General features: G+C 37.1%; 1 protein-coding gene across 1 annotated transcript in view; it reads left to right on the top strand.

Moving 5' to 3' along the window:
- Window positions 1-27,876, top strand: part of LOC145981007 (glycine receptor subunit alpha-2-like) — a 653,123-nt gene that overhangs the window by 416,618 nt on the left and 208,629 nt on the right. Inside the window, exons 4-5 of the mRNA XM_083114106.1 lie at window positions 11,516-11,742; window positions 16,194-16,276. Coding sequence (XP_082970232.1) covers window positions 11,516-11,742; window positions 16,194-16,276 — 310 coding nt within the window. The remainder of the gene's footprint in view (window positions 1-11,515; window positions 11,743-16,193; window positions 16,277-27,876) is intronic.

Raw genomic sequence — 27,876 nt, forward strand, 5'->3', positions numbered from 1 at the left:
GTTACTTCTAAGGGTGGGTCTTGCCAATGTGGACACTCTCTCACAGTTACTGAAAATTTATGAAACTTGATAATCATTTTCATAGAAAATGCGATCACACTCGCGCACACAAACACTCAAAACACACACACACACACACATGCACACCGTGTCTCATGTTAATTTTTGTATTTCTACACGTAGATCCAGAGGCCAACGTATATGCATTTATAATGAAGTTTCATCATGAAACTTGAATTTCAACGAAACTGCATAATATATACAAACTGATGTTCACACATTTTCTCCCCTAAGTGATTGCTTGTGCATTTTTAGTATAAATGACTGACCTTAACAAGCAATATTTAACACTTAAATACTTTCAATGCAGAACCATTCGAAATGTTCCTGCTGTCCGGGATCTCAAATTTTACATGCTTTAGTTTTTGTACTATTCGTGAATATTGGGGAGATTGAAATTCCGACCTCCCCCTCCCTCACTCTCACTCCCTTGTGTAATATATATAATCTTTCTTATCACTGAAAAATAAGTGAGGTTTTAATGTATCACTATTTTGTCCCACAATTCATCCTCAAGATAGCGAATACAGCAAGAAGTAGAGAAGCAACGTTAATTACGACGAATGTAATATAGGTATGGGATGTCTGTGCACTCATATTTTCGTTATTTTAATTATTTCATGTATAAAATATAAACCTAAGTTAGCAAGCGGGGCTTAAAAAATGTTCTACATGTGATACATATTCTAAATAAGTAGTTTTTCAGAAAATGTCTACAAATTGATAGGTCTTATTCCTGTAATTTGAAAATTCCTTTTACCTATTAATTTAGGCACGATGTAAATTCAGGTAATTTAAGCTTTTTCATTGACGTTTTGTTGGTTTTCCATAACATTTACGGCTGTTAGAAACTAGCAAGATAACTTCATAGAACCTGTTCTTAATCACATAAGACAAAATTTCAAAATGGATTCAACGATTATAGTCTCCTTGAATTAGAGCTTGAAATTCCTGGTGGTCTCCTTAATCTTATTAAATTGATTAACGTTACAAATTGTTGCCTGTGTCAAGTAGAGGATATCAGATCAAATGGAGCCAACTAACTGCTTAGTTACAATCGGCTAGCCAGCAACAGGATTAATTAACAAATATCCTTTGGGAGAGTCGGAGCTATTAGTCATTCCGCTTGTCGACAGTCGAACTCTGCTTGGCTTCGCAATATTCACCTGGGAATCTGCTGTGCATGGCCAATTGGAGAAATATCTCTTAAAGATCGTACGTATTCAAGCAACCAAGATATTCAGATGAATTAAGTTTTATCTCTTTTGTCTTTCATTTAAATGCACAGTGTTCTTTGAGAAGCCTGACATAATATTCACGTGATCGCAATATTAACACATGTACACACTCACGACTCTCACACGGTCCTTTCCAATGGCGTAGTGGTAACGCTGTCGCCTTGTGATCCAGGGAGGTCCCGGGTTCGATTCCCGATGGAGGCACATTGCACATCCAGTCTCTATTTTCCTATCTGAGCATAAAGAGGAATTCAAACAAACTTTGATGATCCAATACACGTGCAGGGGTGTAAGAGGGTGATGTTCTTCAGGGTGCGAAATCCTGGAGGGATGAGGGGGGATTTCCCCCCACTAACAGTCTTGGCATCAAAAATCTCCCCCAACAAAAATTTCCTCGGGGGAAGGTTTTTGTTTTAACGAACATAAGATAAGCAATTACTTTTAATTTCGAATATACTTTACTAAGAATAATATCGAAAACACACACACATATTGGGGTTGTGAGTGTTGAAGGAATGCTTTCTCTCTCTCAAAAGATCATTAACAAATCTACATTAATACGCACAATAAAAGTAAAAGAAGAATGCAAGACAAAAATAACTATGAAATCCATGATTTATATTAACATCAAGCAAAAACTAAATAAAAATTTATACATAATAAAACCACTTCAACTATTTCATAATTTCTTAACATCTTTAACCAGTTAGTAAAGGAATTAGTTTGCTACTTTATGATACCTGATATATATAAAAGTAACAAGTTAATTTCTTTCTATGTAATTAATAATAATAATAATAATATATTTTTAATTTAGTAATTTATTTTTAATTTTAATAACATTATAAATATGTGTATCTGTATAATTAAATGTATGTTTGTGGGGGGAGGGGCTTTGTAGATTAAGATCATTCTCCCACCCCCCACCAGTTTTCAATGATTTTGCACCCTGCTTAAAGGTCAAACTTTCTTCCACAAACACTCTTCAAATTGCATTCTTGCATGAAAACGAGGTTCTGGTGCCTGGTGCCACAGTCAGTTCTTCAGGTTTTTGCCCTGTTTATATATGCATGTGATTCCCTTCATCGACTAGAGTAATCAACATTCATTCTCATCCAATGGTAGAAAGCCGTGTGAAATGAGGCAAATCGATCAAAAAAAATGAAATCAGAACTTGAACAAAATACACTTCTGGTTTATTGTTGAGGGTGTCATTAGATACATCGACACCATGTTTACATGTCGTCGGAAGTGTTTTAAAGAAGAAAAAATAGAAAATGAAAGAAGCTGTACAGAATGAGAGAAAGGAAGAGAATCAAAGGATGTACAGAGAAGGGAAAGGGATACGTAAGTAAGAGACAGATAAAGAATGAGAAATAGAAAAGCAGGACAACACACACTTTGCGCGAGCAGAGGAAGAGAAAGAAAGAAATAGGGAAGCGAGAGGAAGAGAGAGAAATACAAGGTAGAATCAAAAAGTAAGGTAACAAGTTTTTTTCCACAGAAACCTTTATGTCGTGGTTGCCTAAACTGTGACAGGGTATACATGACACTGCACTAACATTCCACATAGTCACTATATTTGTCTAAGCACGTGTTCCAGCGGGTGACCAATGCATCAATGCCACGAGTGAATAAATCAGTGTCACGGCTGTCCAACCAGGTTTTCACTGCATCCTGTGCCTCTTGCACTGTGTTGAAGCGTCGTCCTCGAAGATGCTTCTTCATTGGTCCGAACAGATGGAAATCGCTGGGTGCAAGATCAGGGCTGTATGCGGGGTGTTCCAAAACCTCCCAGTGGAAACGTGTGACATGGTCACGGGTGAGCTGCGCTGTGTGAGGTCGAGCGTTGTCGTGTAACAACAATACACCCTCCCTGAGTGCTCCAGGTCGTTTCCGACGTATGGCCTCTCTCAATCTGTCCAATGTCTGGCAGTAGGTCACAGCATTGGCAGTGGTACCACGTGGAAGGAATTCCAGGTGAATCACACCAAGGTGGGCCCAAAAGATCGTGGCCATTGTTTTCCTTGCACATGTTACTGTTTGAAACTTTTTGGATGGGGGCGATGATGGATGTTTCCACATCATGGAGGAACGTTTGGATTCCGGTGTCCACAATGGCACAGGTGTCTCATCACCTGTAATGATGCGATACAGAAATGACGACCCTTCTTGTTGATAACGGATCAGGTTTTTCTTCAGACTCTTGCCTTTCGTCTGCCTTTGTCATAATCAGTGAGATTTCTTGGTACCCAATGTGCACACACTTTGCGGTAGCCAAGCGTGTTGTGCACAATACTGTGCACAGAACCATACGAAATGTTCAGTGCATCTGCAATGTGTGACAGTGTGATTCGTCTATCCTCCCTAATCATTCCTTCCACCTAACAAATGTTCTTGTCGGTAGCTGAAGTTGACGGTCTGCCACTTCGCTGATCATCATTAATGTCAGTCCTACCATTTTCAAACTCCTTACACCAACACCACACTTGTTTCCTGGATAACACGTTGTTTCCATACACCTCCACAAGTTCCCGATGGATCTCGGCTGGTTTCTTCCCCTTCGCATGCAAAAACCTGATCACACTTCGCACTTCCACATTTGATCATGTTTCCAGTAACCCTGCCATCTTCGAACTGCGATTCTCTGCAACTGTGTCACCGTGTTGCTCTCTAGCGGTCACCAGGGATACTATCCATCAATACCTACAACACACAAAAAAACAAAACAGTTACTAGCATATCGTTGTACATTTTCAGGGCACTTGTTACCTTACTTTTTGATTCTACCTTGTATATAAAGAAGCGAAAGAGAGATAGAAGTAAGATGAGATAGAGAAGAGTAAGACATGGAGAAATGGAAAACGAGAGAGAGAGAGAGATTGAGAGTGAAATAAATGTGGGCCAGAGAGAGAAAGGGGAGAGATAGGAGAGATAAAAAGAGAGAGAGAGTAAGAAAAAGGAAATTAGAAAAACGAGAAAAAATATAAATTTAGAAGACGCGTAGAGAGATAAAGAGAGAGGGGAGAAGGAAAAGGAGTTGCAGAATATCGACGGAGAGAAGGAAAATGAACTGTCAGCAAATGGGAGGGACAGCAAAAGAAATGGTCAAAAAGAGAAGAAGTAAACACGAACTTATAAGTACTAAAACTTAGAAAAGATCGAAAGCTAGAATGGAGATACAAGATAGACAAAAGAGTTACTAATAGAAGGGAGGGATGAAGGGGAAATAGGCAATTTTTCCTTATTCCAAAGGGAATCAACTGACACCCTTGACTCTTCCTGCTGACGCCCCTATGGTCTTGTGATGAACACAATAACAAACTAAGTAGAAGAGTACCGTAACATTTCTTCCAGCACACACACAACAAATACAGTGAGCAAATGTTCAAACAATTCAACATGAATCAACTACAACTGATGATCTACAAAGAAGACCCCAACATGGTAGTTTCAAGTTCACATCCCATACAACACAAATCTCCGAAAAATATCTATTGGATATCCACAATGTTCAGATCAGATCCATGGATATTATGGATATCCATTAGATATCCATTTCGGGGATATCCAATTTTGAATATCAATTGGACGTCTACTGGATATCCAGTTGGATATCCAAATCTAGCTATATCTTGTCCAGAAAGAGATATCGAAAACACATCCAATTCTGGATATCCAAAACATAGCTAGAACTGGATAACCAGCAAGGGACATAAATAGGATGTGTTTTGGATATTAGAAAATGATCATAATATTTTCGTTATGTATACTCTTTCATACTTTATCCTGCAATTGAAACAATAATTTTATTGAAGCAGCGCTTATAAACTTATTTACCTGTTATTTACTGATTCATATTTTTTTTCTTAGAATCAGAAAATTTCGATTTAGCCTTACTCAACGGTAAAAGACAATCGAGACTCAAATCGAGTCAATTCTGTTAGCGTTAATCCTGATTTAGACGAAAGCATTTTTCTTAACATTTGTGCCATGACCAACATGCTACCATGTAAAGTGAAAAATCTTATGGCTTTTCAGATGTTATGGCATATTTCATGGCATTTCTCAAGGATAGAACTCGTTTTATTTCCGTAGCATAACCAAATCAGAACGTATCTAGAAATATGTTTTTGGGGGGACCGAACCAAGTGTCTCAGGAATAATAATAATAATGATAATAACAATAATAATAATAATGTTTAAATTAAAATAATTATATTAAATGAAATTAATACTAATTACAATACATAAATTAATATTATATTATTATTAGGATACACGAATGGGTAAAAAGACTGTACAAGAATAGAGATATAACGCACATATTCATTACATAGCTAACCTGTAGTTAAGATCGGAATAATTTACATAAAAAGAAGTGTATATATATATAAAATATAATCCTTGTCTTCCAATAAGTTCAGAGGAAATTATACAACAAAGGCTAAAAGAATATATTTTTCATTATTTAATTTTAGTACTTGATAAATCTTTCGGGAGGGTCCGGACCCACTAGAGCCCCCTAAATACGTCCTTGCAATAGAGATACTCATTAAACATAAACAATAATGACAAAATGAAATAAAACCGAAATACAGTGTTATGAAGTGAAATGTGGATACATTATGATGTTGATGTTATACTTTCACTCGCTAGATGGCACTGGCAAAATGTATAAAAGAAACGAAAGTTTTCGTAACACAAATAATGGTATGTTTGATTATAAATATAATGAAGAATTGTGTTTTAATACCCTTCGAAAGATGTGTGAACCCTAGACCAACTACATGCGTATCCGCTATCAAGGGGTTCCGTGTTCTCTTCTCGGTGAAGGTACATATTGATTTGGACCGGTACAATAGGATCCATGAGAATTACCGTGCAAATTGTCCATGACTATTGTCATTAATTTTCTCTTACATCCTATGTGTTTTTAAGCGATGAATTTTTATGTATGCTGGTGCAGAAGTTGTCAACAGCTTGTTTTGAGTTTCCTTTTAATTCTTGAAGCTCTTCTTGGGTCAAATAAAGTGCATGAACATGGTGATGGACAATTTGCACGGTAATACTCATTGGTCTCACTGTACTTATTATCCACCACTGTGGACTTAACACACAAATATTACATCTTCATTAGCAAGAATAAAAATTATTAAGACTGCTTAATTTGAACACGATTTTATGAGAAAGAAACATCAACATGCTTCATCCATTAAGTTATCAGTTACAAAATTCACTGACTGTCCCGTGTAGCGTTCCATTCGGCAGAATAGTTACGTTATAAGTCACCTTATCTATTTCTATCCAAGTGATTACATCACTTTGACAACAAGTGTGGTGTTATTTTGGACATTTCGCACTTCCCTGCTGTGATTACACTAGACAACAAATTTTAACTTTTTGTTTTTTACAGAGGCCAAAATAGCTGATATATATAGATTTGAGTGTGCTGAAGTTGAAAATGACAATTAAAAATCTAAATTAGCTCAGGTTTGGAAGTTATTGAAACTTTTATGTTCTTCGCATATTATAATGGGCCATAGTCTAACAAGCGTAGCACTGCCTAACACACATTTACTTACCAAACAATTGACAGTGGTTTTGGGGTTAATTCGGTGCACTGATCACAAATATGGAGTTCGTTTTTCTCGAATGGCTCTAGTTTTTAAGATACAGGGTGTTGAAGTTTATATTGCTACTGAAATACTGATACATATATTTTTCATATTCTATTCAAAATTTTTGAATGACAAGCTTGCTGATTCCATATATCACATCATTTTTGTCATACTAGTTTTTACAATGCAAACTAACAATGCAAACTAGTAAAATGTAACCTATTCACAAATCATGTGAAAAAATAAATCAAAGTGCTTTAGACCAAGTACATGAAATGCTAGTCAATTTAGTTAAATTAAAGATACACTATTAACAGCTACCTTGTTTACAACGCTTATGGGGAAGATGAGAGTCTTTTTGCAAAGTCCAGCAGAAATCTGCCAACATTGAAGCACTGAATCTTCCTTGGTATCGATGTTCCATTACAGAGATTTCTTGGTGGAACCTCTCACCATGTTCATCACTAAACGTCCCACAATCTTCAGGAAAAACGTCGATATGTGAGTGAATGAAGTGCATTTTGAGTGACATGTTGCATTTCAGTTTCTCATAGGCACATATAAGGTCATTCACAAGTTGAATATAATTTTCAGCCCTCCTATTGCGTACCAAAATCTCTAAGATTGCTTTTTTTTACTTTATCTCAAAAACGGGAGCTAAAAAACAAAAACTATTGTCATTTTCGAATTCAGCGTACCAAAATCTATAAAGATTGGGCATTTTCCTTTCTGTAAAAATTTCATTGTTGAACAGTGTTACTTGACATGGCAGGCAGTGATTCGTGAAAGTGTCGTCATGCAGCAGATACGGCCCATTTGGGAGTGGCATGAATCTCACGATCGCCTGTTAATTTGTTGTTTCTTCGTTAAGTGCTTGGCAACACTGCTTCCCATTAGCAAACATTGGTTGCGTGGACAGATCTGGACAAGTGGGAGTTACGGCATGTTATCCAGTCGTAATTTATGTTCGTGTGTGCAAGTTTTCCCCCTTTCCATCGTAATCGGCAATTGTGGCTTTTTTGTGTTCATGGATAACGAACACGAGAGTGACGGATCGCATTGTTACCCGAAAAAAAAAAATCCCTAATTTTCTATTACGTTCGACCATAAATGTAGATAGGAAGGATTCACATCAAGACTGGAAAATTCCAAATACATTTTACCGACAGCAAAATTAACTGATTATTCTAAACACTCTGAAAATTCCAGTGCAAAATTCGTTTCATAAAATTCAAAGTATCTTAAAATTCAAAGTATATATTAGTTATAAAGGCATTTTTTTGCTCTTGATGTCCCAATTTGAGATACGAAACATAAATTTAAATCCTGAGTAAATCGTTTGTATTTCTTGACGGTTCATCTTTCGTACATTTCATACAAATTCTCATTCATTCCCATCGGCACGATTAACCTAAGGAGGTAAAACATCCATGAAAACTAAGAAAATAAAGATGGAACCCTTTTTGTGTATTTAGCACCAATCAGTCGTTTTCAGATTTTCTATCCGGTATCATGGCTACGATCCAATTTGTTTTATGGCCAATGAAAATTCATTTATCGGCAACAAATAATAATTGAGGCAAGTTTTGAGTAAATATTTATGAGAGGACTTTGCCAAATTGGGAAGTAAAAAAATTAAAAGATGAAGTGAACGCTCTTCATTTTGGCGCCACTTTAACGTACTGAATTTTAATAAACGGAAGCTGGTCTCCATCTTCAATCCTTCTTCCAGCACCCCCTCATCTTTTTTTCATCGCTGCGGGGTAAGTCCCGAAATGTGAACGCATCTTTCTCGCCGTCATGCTTTGCAAATGACGCAATTCCGCCGCGAGAATCGAAACCGGAACACTTGGATCGGTGCCAACAAAGATCAATGTCAAATGGAGTGATTCTCTCGAAATGTGTCGGGCATTCCACAAATTGTCAAGACTTCTTGTCACTTTCCGTGCCATTGTCATTTTCATTATGGGTACATTCAAAGCAGAGGTCTCCTCTATTCAAATTCTGGGGTAGGATATTTTTGGTAAATTCTGCACAAAACTTCGAAGATCCGAAATCTCTTTTTTTTTTTTCGAATATGCCTCTCTCTCTATCTCTCATACACAAACACAAACACAAACACAAACACAAACACACACACACACACACACAAATGGTGCAGAATGGTCTTTAGTTTCTACTGCAATAGATGAAGATAGAACGACTAGAAACGAAACAGTAATGGAAAACATCAAGTACTTCCATTTTATATCTAATTACATAGATGAAACTAGAAATGCGTATATAGTTTCGAGGTAAGTATGCCAACAGACTCTAATTTCTGCCTTTATTTATTTCATGGTATGTTCCCTTCTGCCACGACCAGGAAGCCTGGTGACTAGGTAAAACAGATGATGGGAAAAACACAAACGCATATGAACAGGGCACACAACACACAACTCACAAAGGATCATACTGAGGTGCCAAAACCTCATCAACAATAATGAGTGTCCAGGATGTATTTTGTTAAATAAAGACTGATATTTTAGCATCTTTCGAAAAAAGTCACCCCTTCTAGTTTTTGTTGGCCCTACTTTGCTCCCCCCTATTTTTTTTTAAAAAAGGAGACCAATTATTTTCTACTGCTTTGTACGCCAATTGAAAACAAACCTTAATAAGCAAGTGTATTCTTTCACAGCGGAGTGACGTCACAATTTGCGTAAGTATACATTGGTTTCATAATACCAATGAAGAAAGGAATACAGTGTGCCTTGTGCATACTTGCATACACTTACGTATACTTGATGAACACACACAAAGATGTCCAAAAATTGAGGATAATTCCTGACATGAGTTAAATGCAATGCCTGCCGGTGGACGCACGAAGGCTGCAAGAGCGCACGAAGACTAATGTTTTGGTTCTGTCAAACGTCAACGGCGGAGTACAGCTGGGGCTCTTGCTTGAGACCTTGCAACAGCCACAGAGACAACTTTTTCTAATCGAAACATCTACACACTATCCCGGGAATCTCTGGAGCAAGCCAACGAGAACAAGTCATGTGTGCAAGTAGGACTCGAGAGGGCTCGACCAGTGAACGCGTGAGAGGGAAGGGGAGCGCATGGAGGGGAATGCATGGCTGCAGCTACCAGTCGTTTGCAGCAGCTCGCACTGCTTTGTTCCACCCACTCGTTTTCTATCTCTTCTATGAGTTATGCGTAGCCTTGCTCTACAGATTCCCGAGACAAAGTGTACAAATGTGTACACGAGCGAGCTTTTTATGCCCGAAATCCTTCGACAAAACAGAAGCATCTGTCTAGCCTAGTACACGGGACATGTTGTTTGGACGCAGGAACAATGGAGCTTTTTTCAGACAAGTCTAGGCATATTTTGAATTGATACACGACTTTATTTGGATAGAAACTGGTAATGAACACAATCTTGCCAATAACATTAAAATGTACCATTACAGAGGTAGTGCTGTCAAGATATAGGGTGGCAGGATATTGGGTGCACGTATCATGTATTCGAAAGAGGTCAAAGATGTCCGGGGGTCATTCTGCAACAATATGTTCTATTGTTCGGCGGTATAGTGGGACCAGAATTCCTACTGATGGATGACAACACTTGCCCACATATATCTGCCATCGTGGATGAATAACTGGAAACAGAAGATATCAGCACTTGAAATGGCCAAACTGTTCCCTGGATTTAAATCATATTTAGCATACATGAGACGCACTTGAGCGACGTGTTGACGGGGCGTCAGCCACCTCCACGGACTCTTAAAGAGCTGAGAACTTCGTTGATGGAAGAGTGGATACCATACCGCAAGAACAGCTGGTCATTCTTGTGAAGAGTATACCAGTACGCTGTATTGCATGCCTTCCTGTTCGTAATTGTCACAGTGTGTATTAAACAATTTAATACCACAGGAACTATAATGTGGCATGTGGTGTTAATTGTTGGTTAGCTCTAGATGTTTGTATGTTCATTGTTAACAGCAGTGTTAAGATATCACGATGGAGGGCTGTATGATGCCATTGTGCGTGCTACTCTATACATTTGGCATAATTTGGTTCCACTCCGATAGAATAAAGCGTCCCAAAACCAATTATCCTTAATTTTTGGCCATTAGTTCATATATGTCTGCAAATAATGAGAAAACGTTTTAGATAAAGAACGTCGTGACTAATTAACTATGTCCTCAAAAGAATGAGAATTATTTTTTCAAGATGTCTCTGAGTCTTTTTACATTTGTCTTGTTGTTAATTTTTTTTTAAAATGGAAGTCAAATCAACGGGGCGATTGGAGTGTTGTTAAACATTTTAGATTGCAAGGCAGTGCTGTAGAGGCTCATAGCCACGAACACAATACAAATTTATGATGTACAGTATATTTGCAAATTTTGGGCACGGCGCTATAGAATTCATGGAAATCACACGGATGCCAAATATTGTATGTCATACGTAATTGTAATATATATGTGTACTGTTATTTATATCTCTGTTCCAATATTTTGACCATATTAAATGAATCACTCTATTAAATGTTTTATGACTTCGAAAATTTATGGACTTAAAATTTCTCTCTCTCTCTCTCTCTCTCTCTCTTTGCAGACCTACGCTGCAGATATTTTCTTTGCTCAAAGCTGGAAGGATTTCCGTTTACGTCTACCTGACAACATGACGTCAGATTACAGACTTCTTCCTGTCACGTGGCTTAAGTACATGTGGAGGCCGGACTCGTTTTTCAAAAACGCTAAGAAAGTCACATTTCAAGAAATGACAATTCCCAATCATTATATTTGGTTATATAAGGACAAGACAATTCTTTACATGGTGAAGTAAGTATTACTTTTATATTGCTTGAAATTAAAACTTGACAATTTACAAACCTTAAGTTGCCTATTAAGAGTTTATTGATTCACATAAATCTATAAATTCTTTACGGTATTTCAGTTGCAAGTATGAATAATATATTATGTTTTACCAACAAGAAAATCGTGCAAGTTCCACATAATACACATGTTGTTTTATATTTTCACAAAAATTGTGCGCACCTAAAGTTAATTAAATTATTCACAGTTAAGCATGTATTTATACAAACTTCAACTGCAGTTCATTCAAGAAGTCTGTGGAGCAACGCTGCACATAACAGTAGAGAAGGGGAGAAAGCAAACAATATGTGCTCTTGCAACGGCTGATAGCTGCCGTTGCGTTTCACCTTACCAGTCACGCGTTCATTGACCGAGCCCCTTCGAGTCACTACTTGCATAGAGTATTTGTTTTCATTCTCTTGCCCCACAGACTCCTGAGACAGAGTATACTGCACTTTCAATTAGCTAATGGTTTCCTTTTTAAAACCTAATTTTCTTGACACAAATTTAACAAGTTGGAAAACCAGCAATTAGTCGTATAGGATGATTATTGTGCGCTTAGGAGTGGGGCAACTCCATGCGATATCATGACGCTGATAGAAATGGTTTATTAGAGGTTTGAATCAAGTCAGGTTCAGATAAAACCAATGAGAAGATGAAAGTACATCGTCCTGTATAGAAAATGCTAAAGTGTTACTAATTCTAGGAATGCAAAAGAGACGAATCTATTCTTCCAGTGAATCACTCCCAGAGCAATCTTTGTAATTCCATTCCCGGATGAAACGCATCTAAGCCCCATTTCATTATCTCGACCAGCCTCGCCACAAATGTTTCAGGTTTCATTTTCAGTGCTGAAAGCGTCCAATGGGGAGTCTTTATTAAAGTAAACATCCTGGAGGGAGTCATCACGCGAGTCTCAGCATCTAGAAAAGAAAAAAAAATCTTCCGGTGGGTTTCTCTTGGTAAATCCATAGAACCAGTCTCTTCTAGCTATCCTTGTTTCTTAGAAATCCTGTGTTGTGTTGCACATGTAAAGGCCAGGCTCCTAAGCTCTTTTAGTGTTAAACCACAGAATGCTTGAGAGTTTCAAAGGGGAATCTACCAATTCTCTCTCCATTCCCTGACTTGAATACAGGCTTTCTCCCGAAGTGAAATAATGGACACTGGCCATTTCAAACTTAGACACTAATTAAATTCTAATCTAATTAATCTAAATTCTGATCATCTCTTTCTTATTTTTATAACCCCAAGTATCAGTTTTAACGTTGTACCCCGTATAGTTGGCTTTGTTATTCTCTTTAGATTTAGTGTCTGCCTCCGTGGTGGAGTGGTTATCACAGCCCGCTACGACGCCAGGGGTTCCGGGTTCGAATCACGGTCTGGCCATTGGTCTTCTTTGTGTGTCCCTTCATTAATTTCATCATATCATCACTCATCTTCATTAGCCAAAAGTGACAGAAAAGCAACGCTAAATAACAAAACTCTCAAACTTTCGATTTAGCGGCATCATAAAACTTATTACTTATTGCTTTCCAAAGGGGTTATTTGGGCACACCTTACAGTTACATTCCAAAGAGCCTTACCTATTCATATCTTTAAAATCGTGCACCAATACCCCACGTCCGTCTTCAAAATAAAATGGTGGAAAGCACTGGTAAGACTATACTCTTTCCCAGGGGTCTGTGGAGCGAGGAAACGAAAATAAGTCCTCTGCACAAGTAGCCCTCAAGCGGCTCGACCAATGAGGAAAAATGATTGTATGGAGTCGGCAAGGCATATGGAGCTACCAGCTGTTTGCAGCAGCGCGTACTGTTTTCTTACAAAAAAAAACACTTTTTGTTATAAATGAAAGTATTGATAGAAAAAGTGAAAATATATGTTTCCATTATACACTCTTTACAAAAAGTTTGGAATATTGTTGTTCTAAGTACACACGTTTGTAATATTGTTATATTAGGCGATAGGTTTTGATTGATTGGTGTTTTAAGCATACTTGATGCACAATAAAGCTAATCAGGACTGAACCTGCAGTTTAAAGTGGGATCCGAAGCACTATGTGCCTCCACCGGGAATCGAACCCGGGACCCCTTGATTACAAGGCGATGACGACTGGGCGATACGTGATAGCCAGGGTGGCACATGTCGGCGAAAGCACGAGAACGTCCAGCCGACAGATACCATGTGTTGTTGAATTCCAAGCACCTATTGCCTAATATAACAATATTCCAAACATTTTGTGAGGAGTGTATTTTTGTACCCCAGTTAAATAATTTAAGACTCGTAAATATTACATGTCAAGTATTATCACATAGTGCAACTTTCAAGTCCTGTATTGTCCACCATTAATGCTACACGAAAGAGTAGAGCAAAAATATATGCGATGATGATGATGAACAAATAGCAAACGCAAAAATTATGTATAGAGAGTGGAATTGTATTCATAGAAGGGAATAATAGAAATGGCATGAAATGAGAACGTAGAATATAAGTCCTGAGGTGCCAATTTTACCACACTGGATGGTAAAACTAACAAGAAGCTTTGACTGCAAAATAAAATCGGACTATAGCTAATAACCAGACGGTAATATGAGTCACAATAACAAAGGGTAAATCAGCCACTACGTCAGTAATAGAGCACATATTAAAATCAGCAGGGGGAAATAGTGGCTATTGGTTGGGTGTTCCCGTCTTTAAATTTTTTGAAAATTTCACCTATCGTAACGCATTGGATAGTGGTACTGTCGCTGTTTATGCAGAAGTATATTTTAGAATGAAAGAAAATTTTCTACACCGAATTCTGGGATTGTATTGAGGAGGCATCTAGCTGCAGAATATTAAAATATGAAATAAAGTCGATAATGGGAACATTTTGACAATTTCAAATTTTTGAAAATTTTTAATCCTTGATCCGTGCTCAACATGAGTCACAATATAAGTATTTCCCGAGTTATGTATGTCATGTCGAAGCATATGAAATGTGTAACTTGTTTTCCTAAATCCTGAAAGTTTTAGAAAATTGTATTTTTGGAGAAGAAACATAAATTTAGTATCAGCGGAACTGTGAGTGCAAATGCTGCAGGTTTTTTTTTATCTTTTTTATCAAAGTCGAATGGGGTGTTGGAAAATTTGACCATTTTCCCGGTGTTTTTTTAACGTGAAATGACCTATAAAATAAATCAAAGAACATCAAAATTTCTCACTTATGTTTATCCTAGCAAATTTGTCAATAATAGTAATGCTAATCAACTGACTATAGAGCGTCTCAACCTTAAAAGTTCGTATGGGTTAAATGGAGCGCGGCGTTGCCAGATCAACAAACGGAGTCGAATCGAGTCGCTTTTAATCGCTAATGATTGCGACAAATTTACTTCCTTAATATCGTATAGGAAATCATCAAAATCTATGTATTTGATGCATTTTGGAAAAAAACGATAATTACCTCAAGATTTGTATGTAAATGTTTATATTTCGACGTAATTATTTACCATTTAACATTTGCATTATATGTGTAATACACGCAACTATTGTTACTTCTTTCGTTGAATGTTATATCCTTTACATAAACAGAATTAAATAAATGCAAAAACAAACATTAAGATACATTTTTTACGGGAAATAAAGCACACTGCACTTCTTACGAACCGGGATACCTGCCTGCAACTGAATTGTAACCTTGGTGGCACGCAATGAATTTCATACGCGAGACAGCCCGCACAAACAAACTACGATTGCGGAATAAATAACCGTGCTGTGGAGTAACAATGCATTCTAAAAATAACTTCAAACAATGGTCAACACTTTTATCGCTTGGTCTGCATGTGTATCGCGACAAACCGAAAAAGTTTCTCGCTAACCAACTTTTTCGTGTTACGGTCTGATGATTTATACAAAATATCCAATGTGTATATATATAACTGTCCTCGTAAGCAAATTAATTCACTCAGGTGAAGAGTATCATATCTACAAACATCATAGATCCCGTAGAAAAAAAAACTGGCGAAGTTGTTCAAGCGGTTTGATATTTATGGCTTTTGAAGTATTTACTACAAAAAAATTAAGCGTTTTTCAAAATTGCATAATTATGAAAAATTCAGATTACATGAATTTATGACAGGATATATAATGCCGGCAGTAAATAGAGCAAAAAAAAAAAATGATTTCACTGTTTGAATTTTTTTACTTTTACATTTTGTAAATTTTGTAACATTTTGTAATTTTGTGGTAGAGAAGGACAGAGCTATTGGCAAAACTCATGTATTAGAGGGAGAGGGAAATACTCCATTTACTTCCATACTGACTTTTAAGGTTGTGACACTCTTTATATTGTATTTGTATCTATGTGGTATTATATGCACTTTTTACTTATTCATTACATTGAACCAAGTATATTAATCATCAATATATATTTCAATTTTCAGGTTAACTCTTATATTGTCTTGTGCCATGAATTTCAAGAGCTACCCTCATGACACTCAGCAATGTGCCATGAAGATAGAAAGTTGTAAGTAACCAATCTTCATTCTACTTTGTGTTTCTTTTGTGGATTTATATTAAGACTTGAAATCTGCCATTCTTCCCTATTTATTTGTTCAGTTCAAGTTCAATGCAATACTCTAAGCACTTCCCTATAGTCTTGAAGTAATACATAGTTTCATATCAAAATTGCAACTCACTAAAAGTACCGCCCTACCATATTTTCTTGTGTCTACGACCATAGATCCGAACAGTAATCAAATAGTTTCTCCCAGTTTTTGATATTTCAAAGTTAGATATTTTCAAAACTTTGTTTAGTCTATATATTCGGATATGATAAAACGTGTCTCGTAGCAATTTTAGGGCATCACTTAAACCAGGCAGGCCCAAACTAAGGCCACATCAGGCGTGCAATATTTTATGTGTGGCCCGCCTTTGTCCGTCTAGAAATTTTGAGAGAGGAAATGGAAAAGAGCAGAGAATAAGGATCAAACGAAAGCAAGAGAACGAGGTAGAAACGAATGATAGAAAATGAGAAGAAACAAAAAGAGAATGAGGAGGAAGAAGTTAGAGGATTAAGAAAAAGAAAGAGAACGAATGAGATTGACGAAGAGGAAAGAGAATGAGAAAGGACAAAATACAACAAAGAGAATGAGGAGAAAGAAAATGACAAAAGAAAATGAATGAAGAAGAGAAAAAGAAGGAAAGAAAATGAGAAAGAAGAAAATACAAGACAGAAAATGAGGAATAGAAGAAAGGCAAGATAATGATAGTAAAAGGAAAATGAATGAGGAAGGGAGAAAGAAAAGGAATGAGAGAGAAGAACATACAAGAAAGATAACAAGGAAAAGAAACAAGATAATGACAGAATATAGAAAATGGAAGAGGAAAGGAAAAAAAATAAGAGAATAATAGAAAGGAAAATACAAGAAAAAGACCGAGGGAGATAAAAAGGAAGAAAAGAGAATGAGAAAAAGAAAATACATGAAAGAGAATGAGGGAAAAGAAACGAAAGCATCTGACTCTATAAAGAAAATGAATGAGTAAGAGAAAAAGAGTGAAGACAGGGGAAAAATACTTTTGTGAAAGTATGGCCCGCTTTCATCAGTCAAGCGGATACTGGCTCAATGTATAGAAAAGTTTGGGCATCCGTGGATTTAGTTATTTTGGCAATAAAAGATTCTGTAGTATTGTGCGTTGTTGGGAAGGATCGAATGGCCAATGTGGAATGGAAAATGAACATTGTTGTGAACACACCTACGGTCCTAAAATTAATCTTAAATTTTCACAGCAACAAAATACAGTACTTTGAATAGCTGCTCCAAGAATCAGTGAGGTGAGGGAACTTCCAACTTACTGCAAGAAAACATTGGGAAATACTATTGGCTGCGTTGATGCGCGGAAGAGAGAGATTTGTTTTTCAGATATTAAACAATTATTGCCTTGAAGTGTATAACCATCCTCACATTATGTCACTTTCAGCAACACTGAATCAAGAGAAATCTTTGAAATTTAGTGTGAAAACTCACGAAATTTATGTTCAATTTTCTCTCGCATAAAAATCGTGTTTGTTAATAGGAAAATTATTTAAGCGGAATAATTTCTTCTTTTTGGTTAAGTGGTAGAACTTCTGACATACTTGCTGCATTTTACTCTCCACTTTTTAGTGTCCAATTTTTCACCTCTGTTACTTTTGTGGGAATTCTAACTTAATTAACTGGAATTTATTTATTTTGTCGACTACGTGTAAATATAAGTGTTTTGGTTCCTTAAAATCACGTTCAGCGGTTGGGTTCCTCTTTCCCATTCCGCAATGTTAATTTACATTCCTCGTGAAGGAGATGGTATTGTGTATGCATTTTGTTGTAACATAACAAAAAACAAAATCTTATATTCACTTCAAACGAATGCTTCAGCTTCCGGTCCGGGGAATAGCGTTGAGTGATCATTATATATCATCATAAAAGGTCCCGGATTCGGGATCCGGCCTGGGCATGAATCTTTTTTGTGAGTGTTTCTTCAGCGATTTTAACTTATCTTGAGTTTTTGAAGTCTACTATATGCACAGATAGGCCAATCGGGACTGTTTAAAGTGGGATCCGAATCACTATATGCCTATACCGGGAATTAAACCTGGGTCTCCTTCATTACAAGGCGACGGTGTTACCACTACGCTATCAGGAAGGCAAATTAATCATCACTCATTCGTATCGTCACGATGAGCCCGAAGTGGGAGAAAAGCGACGCTACATAACAAAGTACAAATGCGAATGCTTCACCTGCGTTATGAACACCTGAATATCCAGGCTGTAATTTCAGCACATCTCGGGCTCTAGACTATATCGTATTGTTCCGCAGGATTGTGAAAATGTGAATAGAGTAGCAGATCCTTTCTATGAACTGGGATAGAATTTCCAACTTTGCTGACGTCGGCGCATTGTTCGTCGTGTCACGCGAATTCCCTTTCCCTATTTCTTCCTCCTGCACGCACTCCATGCAAAATGAAAAAAAGCCCATGTGGCTCTAAATGGGGACATTTGCTGCTTCCGTGAGCTATTGTGAATGCAAGTGATGATACGGTACGGTTTTTAAAACCGTGTCTCTTGCTATCGGTTAGCTCCTGGCAATTCCTTTAAAAAAATTACACCCGGTACTAGGTAACAGCGGTTTCAAGTACTGCGGTAACATTAAAAAGTAAGAAAACCAACAAGTTGGATAAATTCCGATCAAAATGTACTAAAAATTGAAACGATGACAAAAATTCGAAGAGCGCAGCCTCCGTGGCGGAGTGGTTAGCACAGCGCGCTACGACGCCAATGGTTCCGAGTTCGAATCCCGGCCTGGGCATGGGTGTCATTTGTGAGTGTTCCTTCATCAATTTCATTGTATCACAACTCATCCTCATCTTCGCGATTAGCCAAGTGGCAGAAAAGCGAAGTAAAATAAACCAAATCAATCAATCAATCAAAAAATTTGAATATTTATTGTGTTCTGCAGTCGGTGTTATACAACATTCTGGCCTATGTTGCCACTAAATAATTTCTTATTGTTATTTTGAAATAGATATATCATTCTCAAATATTAACTTTACTGATATTTGTTGTGATTCAAAACAAGAGAACTGTGCTGGTATAACTTGGGAAATATACAATAAATGTAAATTTAGTAACACTGTGTCAACATGTGTTGTGGCTAAGACATTGTCCTAATAGCAACAGGGTAGTAAATGTGAGCAGTAACCTTTAATTCACATACTTTCTGTTGGTAGTATAATGATTGTGCTATGGATGGAAGTACTTTATTACTGGAAAGTTGTACAAACGATTCCCCTAAATAATCCAAAACTAAAGATATATGACAATGTTTAAATGTATTAAATGTTTTTAATTTAAATCTCTGTTGGACTTTGAAGAATTAATAACTAAAATTTCGATATAGCGAAATAGAGGTAAATATGACAGAATAATATTATAGTATTTGAAAGTTGTGGAGTTTGAGTAAGTTGCAAATGTTCGCATAATTAGATCCAAAAATTGTGATAAATATTAATCTGATAGCAGATCCTAAATTTTTCACATATTCATGTACCCAAAGAAATACTTACATAGTATAGAATTGCAAGTAAACTTTAAATCTGTCACTATTTCTAAGTTGCGATTTTGATGCAGTAGTAAAGCGCTATTTAACATCGTTAAAATAATAGTACAAGTAAATAAGGATTATTATCTTTCGGAAATAAAATCTAAATGCTCCACTACATTCACTAACATAGGCTTTTTGAAATTTTAAAAATGCCATTGACATTATGAAAGTAGAAGAAAATACTACAAATTAGTCAAAACAAGAAGTGCAATCCATTATGTTCTGCAGGTGAACAACCAAGTTGTCTGCTCGATATATATTTTCGCCGTAGGCAGCGATGTCGTATCCATTGTTGCGGCATTAATTTCCAATTAGGGAAATTACTTAGCTCGAGATCGCGTGAGATCCAATCACTAGGGTGATTTCAGGAACGTAAAATCATATCCGCTTATTTTCTCAAGGTCAGCAGCCTTTTCTGTTCGACGTTTTAGATCACACCATATACCTGGATCACTTCTGAATCACTTTTCAGTGTAACATATGATTCAAAGGGGTTGTTTAACCCCATTAACAACTTATATATCGCTTGTTTTGAATTTGTTTAACCAAGTCTAATAGATGGATCAGTAGTAAAATGTATTGTTTTTGTCCAGTAGTTGGCCTGGGGAGATTGATGATTATTACATCAATTATTACAGAAAGGGATAAGTTTGAAAATTCATTCCCTCGTTCTAAACTGCTACAAACATGGGACATATTCGACCTATGCTCTGTTCCGATTTTCTCTCGAGCAAGGCCTCGCATAGCGGCAAAGAAAGGAGGAAATCGAGTGGGCAGACTGAACCAGTACACGGCTGGTAACTGCAGTCGCTTCCCCCTCCACGCAGTCCCATTCCCTCTTACGTGTTCATTGGTGGAGCCTTCTCGCGTCACTACTTGAGCAGATACTTGTTTTCGTTCGCTTAAGCCCCTATCACACGGAACTGGATTTCTAGTAAGAATACCCTAGTTAGCGCTGAACTAACTTTCTAGGCAGCAATCATGGCCACCTAGCTGACTGCTTGACTGGTTTGGAGGAATAGGACCTGTTCTAATTGCTACTTGCTTTCTTCGACTGGATTCTGTGGAACAGCCAATCAGAGCAAAGTTTCGCTATGTGAAGATAATCTGTGAGTGTGCAAAGGAGCGTTTTTGTCTATGGTTTCCGAGTGTTACTTCAGCAATATTTAACGTATACAGCATGAAATACGCTTTGAGTTACACCATCTATGCTGAGTGCACGGTGTTTACATTTGAAACAACTAAAATATTCTTCCATACGTGTACAGTTAACGTTGTAATGTAATGTATTTAAGCAGCGCCATTGTTTTGTACCTAGTAACGTTTTATACGAAAAGTTATTCCTCTCGGTTGAATAGTTATCGGCTTTTAAAAATGTGAAGTGATACATTGTTTACATCTCACGCGGCCGCCATTACAACTTCCCTCGTATGGGAACAAAAGTCTATCGACAAGTACGCTGATAAGTTTCGTGGACGGAACACAGTATAGAATGCTATCGCTTTGTGTCCATCAGTTTTAATGTTATTGCTTTGTAACCAACAAGTCCCGGATACTATTTTCCGTGTCGATTTATTTATGTGTCTGACAAATCTAGTCCCGATTAATATATTTGTGCTCAACATTGTTTTATTATTTTACTACTTGGAAAAATGATTGCTCGAACGTTTTTTGTTCGTTGTAATATTATGCTATCATTAATTTTATGATAGTAACCAATTTTGGTTACACCGTGCCCCTGGAGTTAAATCCGCCAATCCCTGAGCCATTGAATTTATATCTCAGCATTTTTTTTCTTGATTTTTATCTCCGAAAAGAATTGCGTTTCGGAATTTAGCTTCTTCCATGGAGAAATATTTCTCTTCTTTTTTATGGTATTTCTGTGACTTTTGGCGACGATGAGGATGATTAGATGAAGTTGATGAAAGAAGAAGACACAATATATCACCCAAATCGTGAGCGGGGCTGGAACTGAGAATCTCCGGAGACCAGATCGTGAGTCGAACACTGGACGTGATCAGCCGACGAGGCGGCAGAAAGAATCTTTGGGAAGCCGCCGGTTTCCTTCTCACGTGCTGATGAAACGAATTCTGGATATCTTTTGATCCACAAGAGAACTTTAATGAGCGCATCCGGTTCTTATATTGACGTTCTCGCAGGCAATGAGAAAAATGTCCCATCGATCATGCTCCCAAGGGGGGACATTTTTGAAGCAAAAGGATGTCAACGGCTTGCCTGTAAGCATTTGGTATAGACTGAACTCACGCTGTGAGGGCTTTTCTTGATCCATATTGGAGACGTCTTCATTTTTATGGAGCTGAAAATGTGACTGTAGGCTTACTAAAGTTATACGTTCAGCGTTTTCGTTAGGAAAAAGCAATGTTCGGAGATAGTTACTTTTTAAAATTAAAACTGAGTTACATTAAATCATTTTTAAAAGGGACTCAGTTGCAGCTACTGGCACTTGCAAAGTAACCGAGAGCTTCTTTTACAGTTTCTTTCTGCTGGGAATTTTTTTGCTAACAAATTATACACACTCAATGATCATTAAATGTAATAAGGGAAATATATAAAGACTTATAAATATGTGTTTTTCTTGTGTTGATGGTACATATATTCTAACATGTTTTCATATATTTAAATTATTACAAAAAATAAATAAAATAATGAAACAAGGAGTCAGATGTGCTTTAATGATCATTTATTTTATTTTAGTAGATTACCACGTTCTAAATGAAGTCAACAATTCATCCCATTCTTGCCTCAGGCGATTCCACAAAAATCGTTTCATCTTAGCATCCACAGAAGACACATAGCTAGAAACAGAGTTGCCAAATTTGGCTCTTCTCCCACTTTAGAGTTCTTCAAGTTCAGAATCTAAGTGTCTTAAAGGAAATGCAAAAGTAACTTTTGATCACGTTACTGCTATTGCAAACAAGTAACTCTGTTACAGTTACAGCTTCTTATATTAAATGTAGCTAGTTACAAACACTGGAAAAGATACTTGTAATGTACGGTAGAATCGGAATTGCCAGTCTCCGTCGTGTAGTGGTTAGTGAATTTTCGGATCTGAGTTTTGAGTACCGGACCTTTCTGCGTGCTCCTTTGCCTAACATGATTAGTTGATAACCCATTGCAGTCTTTGATATTAACCTATAGATGTAAATAACACAACCACAAGTAATCGCCGGTCCGATGGTCAGTGCTCGAATTTGGATCTCGCCACAGACGTTCCCGGGTTCAACTCCCGGCCTGGCCAAAGGCGTTCTTGTGGCTGCATCTTCGTGAGGTTCATCTAATCATCACTCATGACCGCGATTAGCAAAAAGTGTTGGAAAATAGCAACAATACAAATACAGTAGCAAATATTGTTCCGGTATATTGAAAATGAACAATTTATATTTTATTTTAAAACCACTACAGGACGAATACCGATTTTTTTTTATTGTAGCAAGGAACCGATGTAATACAACTTTAAATATATGAAAAGACACAACTAATTTGTTCAAAGAAATGCACAATTCATTTCCATTATTTGTTTTCCTGCTTGAAAGTTGTTCCTCTCTATACTTTGTATCTGGAATCTGTTGAGCTAGGTCGCGCATATCAGAAGAGAAGGGAAGAAAGCGAGTTTACGAAGCAAAGCAGTGCGCGCTGCTGCAAACGACTGCTAGCTGAACTATCTTCCCTTCTCAGAAGTTCTTTAGTCAAGCCCTCTCGAGTCACTACTTGAGCAGATATTTGTTTTTATTCGCTCGCTCCATAGATTCACGGGACAGAGTATACTGCGCAGTGACTTGTTTTTGTTCGCTCCAGGGATTCCCGAGACAGTGTAGTTACCCTAACGCTAAAATAAACTGCTGATTTACAAATGTAAATCACGTGAACACCATCACACTCTGTCTTATCGGAAGATAACTAATTTCATCTGGTTGGTGATCCCATCCAGTCACAGAAGGCAAACTCGAGTCGTTCGTTTAAACGTCAGGCTCCTTACTGTCCAAAGAAACCACTAAATCTCTACCCAATCTTCTTTGCATTCTTAACTTCTGCAAATTTTAGCACCACAAGTGATTCTAAATTTAATACTGTTCCGGATTATAATTAGCTACTTCCTCTGGAAATTCCAAGAGAGATTATCTTTCATTAAATTTGTACCATTAGATCTCATCCTGAGGTGCTTAGAAGAAGATGAAACACACTAAATTGTTAATAGAGGCTATGTCTTTAATACAGGGATTTCCTATCACAGAGAACACTCATCCCAAGGGAAATCCAACTATACGACACAGCAAAATGCACATTGAAATTGGAGTTACTGAAAGACATGCAGGAATGGGCTGGAAATGCAATCTAGGTGTGTCAAAGGGGACCTTAATAAACGCAGTCTTTGTTCCCGAAAGTTAAGGATACGATTGCTGGTCTGAAATTGGGTGGTTTTGTCCCTACATAAATGTATTATAAACGCCATGTGTCTCTATCAGAATTAGCTATAACTGTCATAAAAGCGGTGCCAAGTAAGAAAAATACAAGATGCATCAATCAGGTGTATTTCACTCTTTCTCATCTTCGCGATTACCCTGCAGTAAAAATATACAAAATCAACCTATCAAAGTTTTTAAACCTAATGTCCGCCATTTTCTAATTTCGCTCAATTGAAATGAAAGACCAACATTCTGAAGTATCTCAAACCGTCTGGTTATCGTAGATATCGTGGTCTAGGGAGAGATAGAGAGAGATTTGAAATTAGTATGAATAGAATTTCGAGAGCTCGTAAAATAAGAAAATTCGATTTGGGTCCGTCGTGAAATGCGCTGACCAATTTTCCTCAAATTCAATTCCAGACCAATATCTCTGACTTTGTGGCTTCTACCAAAATTTCAGCTCACTTACGTCAGTTATCGCAGGCAAAATGTTTGTGCAACCAACTACCTAAATTGCGCCGTATATTTAAAAAGTTTTTTGCGAAATTATATCCCAGAAATTGCTATATGTTTCCGCAATGTTTGTTCTTTAATATCCGAAAATGTGTTTTAAATAGAGATTTGCAAATATGACCAGAAGTTGGAACACCCGTAATATAAGGGAAATTATTTTTAGAGAGATGTTTAACATAATTTTATGTATTCAAAGTGTAAAGAAATAAAGTGCATATTAGTAATAGAGGGGAATTTATTGGGTCATAATTTAGCCAAATCAGGCAATCTGTCCTAAATTTTACAGGTTTTCAGCTCAAATTTGTACACATGTTATGTACATACGTACTTTGGAAGATTAGTTCTCAGTTGCATTTGAGCACAGTCGATTAAAGCATTTCAAAATGGAGAGCAAATACGATTTTTTTCCTTGCGACAAGTTTAAATTCTGTTTTAGTCCAGGATGTATTTTCGTAAATTAAAATAAAAATTAAAATCTTAGTAATTGCAGGATATTGCTAGAGTTATGAGTTTCTCATAAAAACATTATACTATAGTGTGTAGTTTAGAGTCGAATCGCAATAAGTCACCAATAGTTTGACCACGAGAACTGCAGAAAATGTAAGAGTTTAAGCTGAAATTCAGCAAGGAAATAGGCATATCGGATGACTCTTTTGTATGATACATTTGTGTAAAATCAGGTAATGTGTTTCAAGATGACGGAAGAAAAGTTATTTGATATTATGAAAGTCTCTGCCGGGATAACAGTTTTGCTAATCGCTTAGACTCTATTCTGGCATTGTGTAGTGCCAGTTTAGCATATCTGTGGGGTGATAAAATACAAACATTTGACTAGGATTACTGCAGTAAGTTTATAACTTTTGAGTTGGTTTTTGTTTACTTCTTAGATACTATGATGTGTTAGTCTGGCATTTAGTTTAAGCGAAATCAGTCAAAGGTAATTTAATATGGAGGACAAAAATCCGATTTTGAGTAGTTTGCAAACGCTGAAATATTGTTGTTGATATTCTACTAGGCGCGCTGCTTCAAACGACTTGTAGCTGCAGCCGCTTTGCCCCCTCCATACATCTATTTTCCTCTCACGCATTCATTGGGCGAAAAGTTTTGAGTCACTACTTGCGCAGAGAACTTAATTTTGTCCTGAGACAGAGTATACAACATCTACAAGACTTCGTGAAATTCAGTTTTAAATAAATGTATTTTAAATCAAAATTTTTCAGAGTCACTTCATTTCTAACGTAGTCCAGAAGTCAGTGTGAATCAAGGGTTAAGAGTAGGGATGTTCATTCCTCTAGACTATTTTTCAATAATTGATTAATTACTGTTGCTATTTTATCCGATTAAATTAATCACCAATGAAAGGGTGTGAACTTTGTTTTGAAATGAATAAGAAAATGTAAGAAGCGTCTGTGTCCTATGTTAAAGGCACTGCCATAATAGTTATTCACCTTGGAGCGAATAAAGAATTCCACGTTATGCCTCAATCAGGGTGGACGACCGTGGTATTTGAACCTCCCTGTACCTAAAGCTTTGGATTGAACTAACGTCTTTTATATCTTAAAGGTAGTCTAAATTTGTTACACTTATAATGCTGTGGAAAAATGTTTCAAGAAATGAGCGATGTAATGTAAGAAAAAATGAAAAATAGAAGTACAATTTCACCAAAGCCATTAGAGAAATATGAAACTAGAAAAATGAAATCACAGTTACCCATGTTTACATTGCTTATTTGGTAATGTCAGAGTTGGAAAAAAAATCTTCTCCTGCCTCGTCAACACTGTTTGCGCAAGGTTAAATTCTCTTAGTGCCTAATGCAGCAGGAAAACCTGGAACGTGTTTTTTCAAACCAATCTGCTGAAAACTCTTTTTTGAGTGTCGTTTTAATCCACGGTTTAAGTGGCATTAGTATGGAGGTGAAAACATCAATTGGCTTCCCACTTGTATTGATTGGCCTCTCCATTGAAAAACAAAAAGCGTCCTAATACACTAAAACGAGAGAAGGGAAGGATAAAGCGAAATTAAACTCTTCAACAATTTTGCAAAGAAGCACGTACGTGAAACTTTGACCAGGCTACCACAGAGCGAGATTTCCCAACTCTTATCTGTTTATAGCACGCTGGAAGGCCTCGAAATAACAATTTCATAGTGCTTCTCTCTCTTTTTTTCATCTCCACCCTCATAGTTGCTCACTGGGGTATAGTTCAAGGTATTAACGTTCGCGTTTATCTAACTGGAATAGCACGATGGGACTTCTGTCCCTCGAGTGTGTTTTTGGCTTATCAAATACCCTGTCCTTTCCTGAGTGAGCAGGATAATACCCGTGGAAGTTGGGCGTTATTAAATCTGCTACGAACGCAAGTTAAAGTATTCTCTTCTCTTAATCCCATTTTGCAAAAAGTGTGTTCTCGTTTGGTCGTAACCATCCTTTCAGATTCAACTACAATGAGATCAAGTTTAGATTAAGGGAAAAACAGTACAATTTTACTACAGCTAATTTACAGAATTACAGTGAAAAACTTGTTTTCTCATGTTCAATTTTCCGTTTTACTATTACAAGTGAGATGAACACAACATGACTATTCTCGTACTAATAGTTATGTTCTTATTCTATTTTATCAGAAATTGTTATTCAATTGACAGTCAAATTTTCTTGATCAGTGAAATGTCGTAAACATCTTGATTTTTGCTGATAATACATACTGTCCGACCGCAGAAGGCCAGAGTAGGCCGAGAGAACGAATCTAGACTGTGGGATTCTCTGGAGCGAGCGAAAGAAAGCAAGTCTTTGCGCAAGTAGTGACTCGGGAGAGCTCGACAAGTGAAACGTGAGAAGCGAAGTGAGTGCATGTAGGTGAAAACGCGGCTGCAGCTACCATTTGTTTGCAGTAGCGTGCACTTCTTTGGTCAGCCCACTCGCTTTCTCCACAGATCCACAGATTCCCGGGACAGAGGGTACACACGATAAGTAATGTATAATACCAGGTGGTTATAATTAAAGTGACGGTGTTCAGAGTGGTACAGCACGGGCTGTAATGAGAGTAGCAGTCTG

The sequence above is a fragment of the Lepisma saccharinum genome, chromosome 2 (assembly GCF_977018435.1).
Source record: "Lepisma saccharinum chromosome 2, izLepSacc3.1, whole genome shotgun sequence".
Lineage (NCBI taxonomy): Eukaryota > Metazoa > Arthropoda > Insecta > Zygentoma > Lepismatidae > Lepisma > Lepisma saccharinum.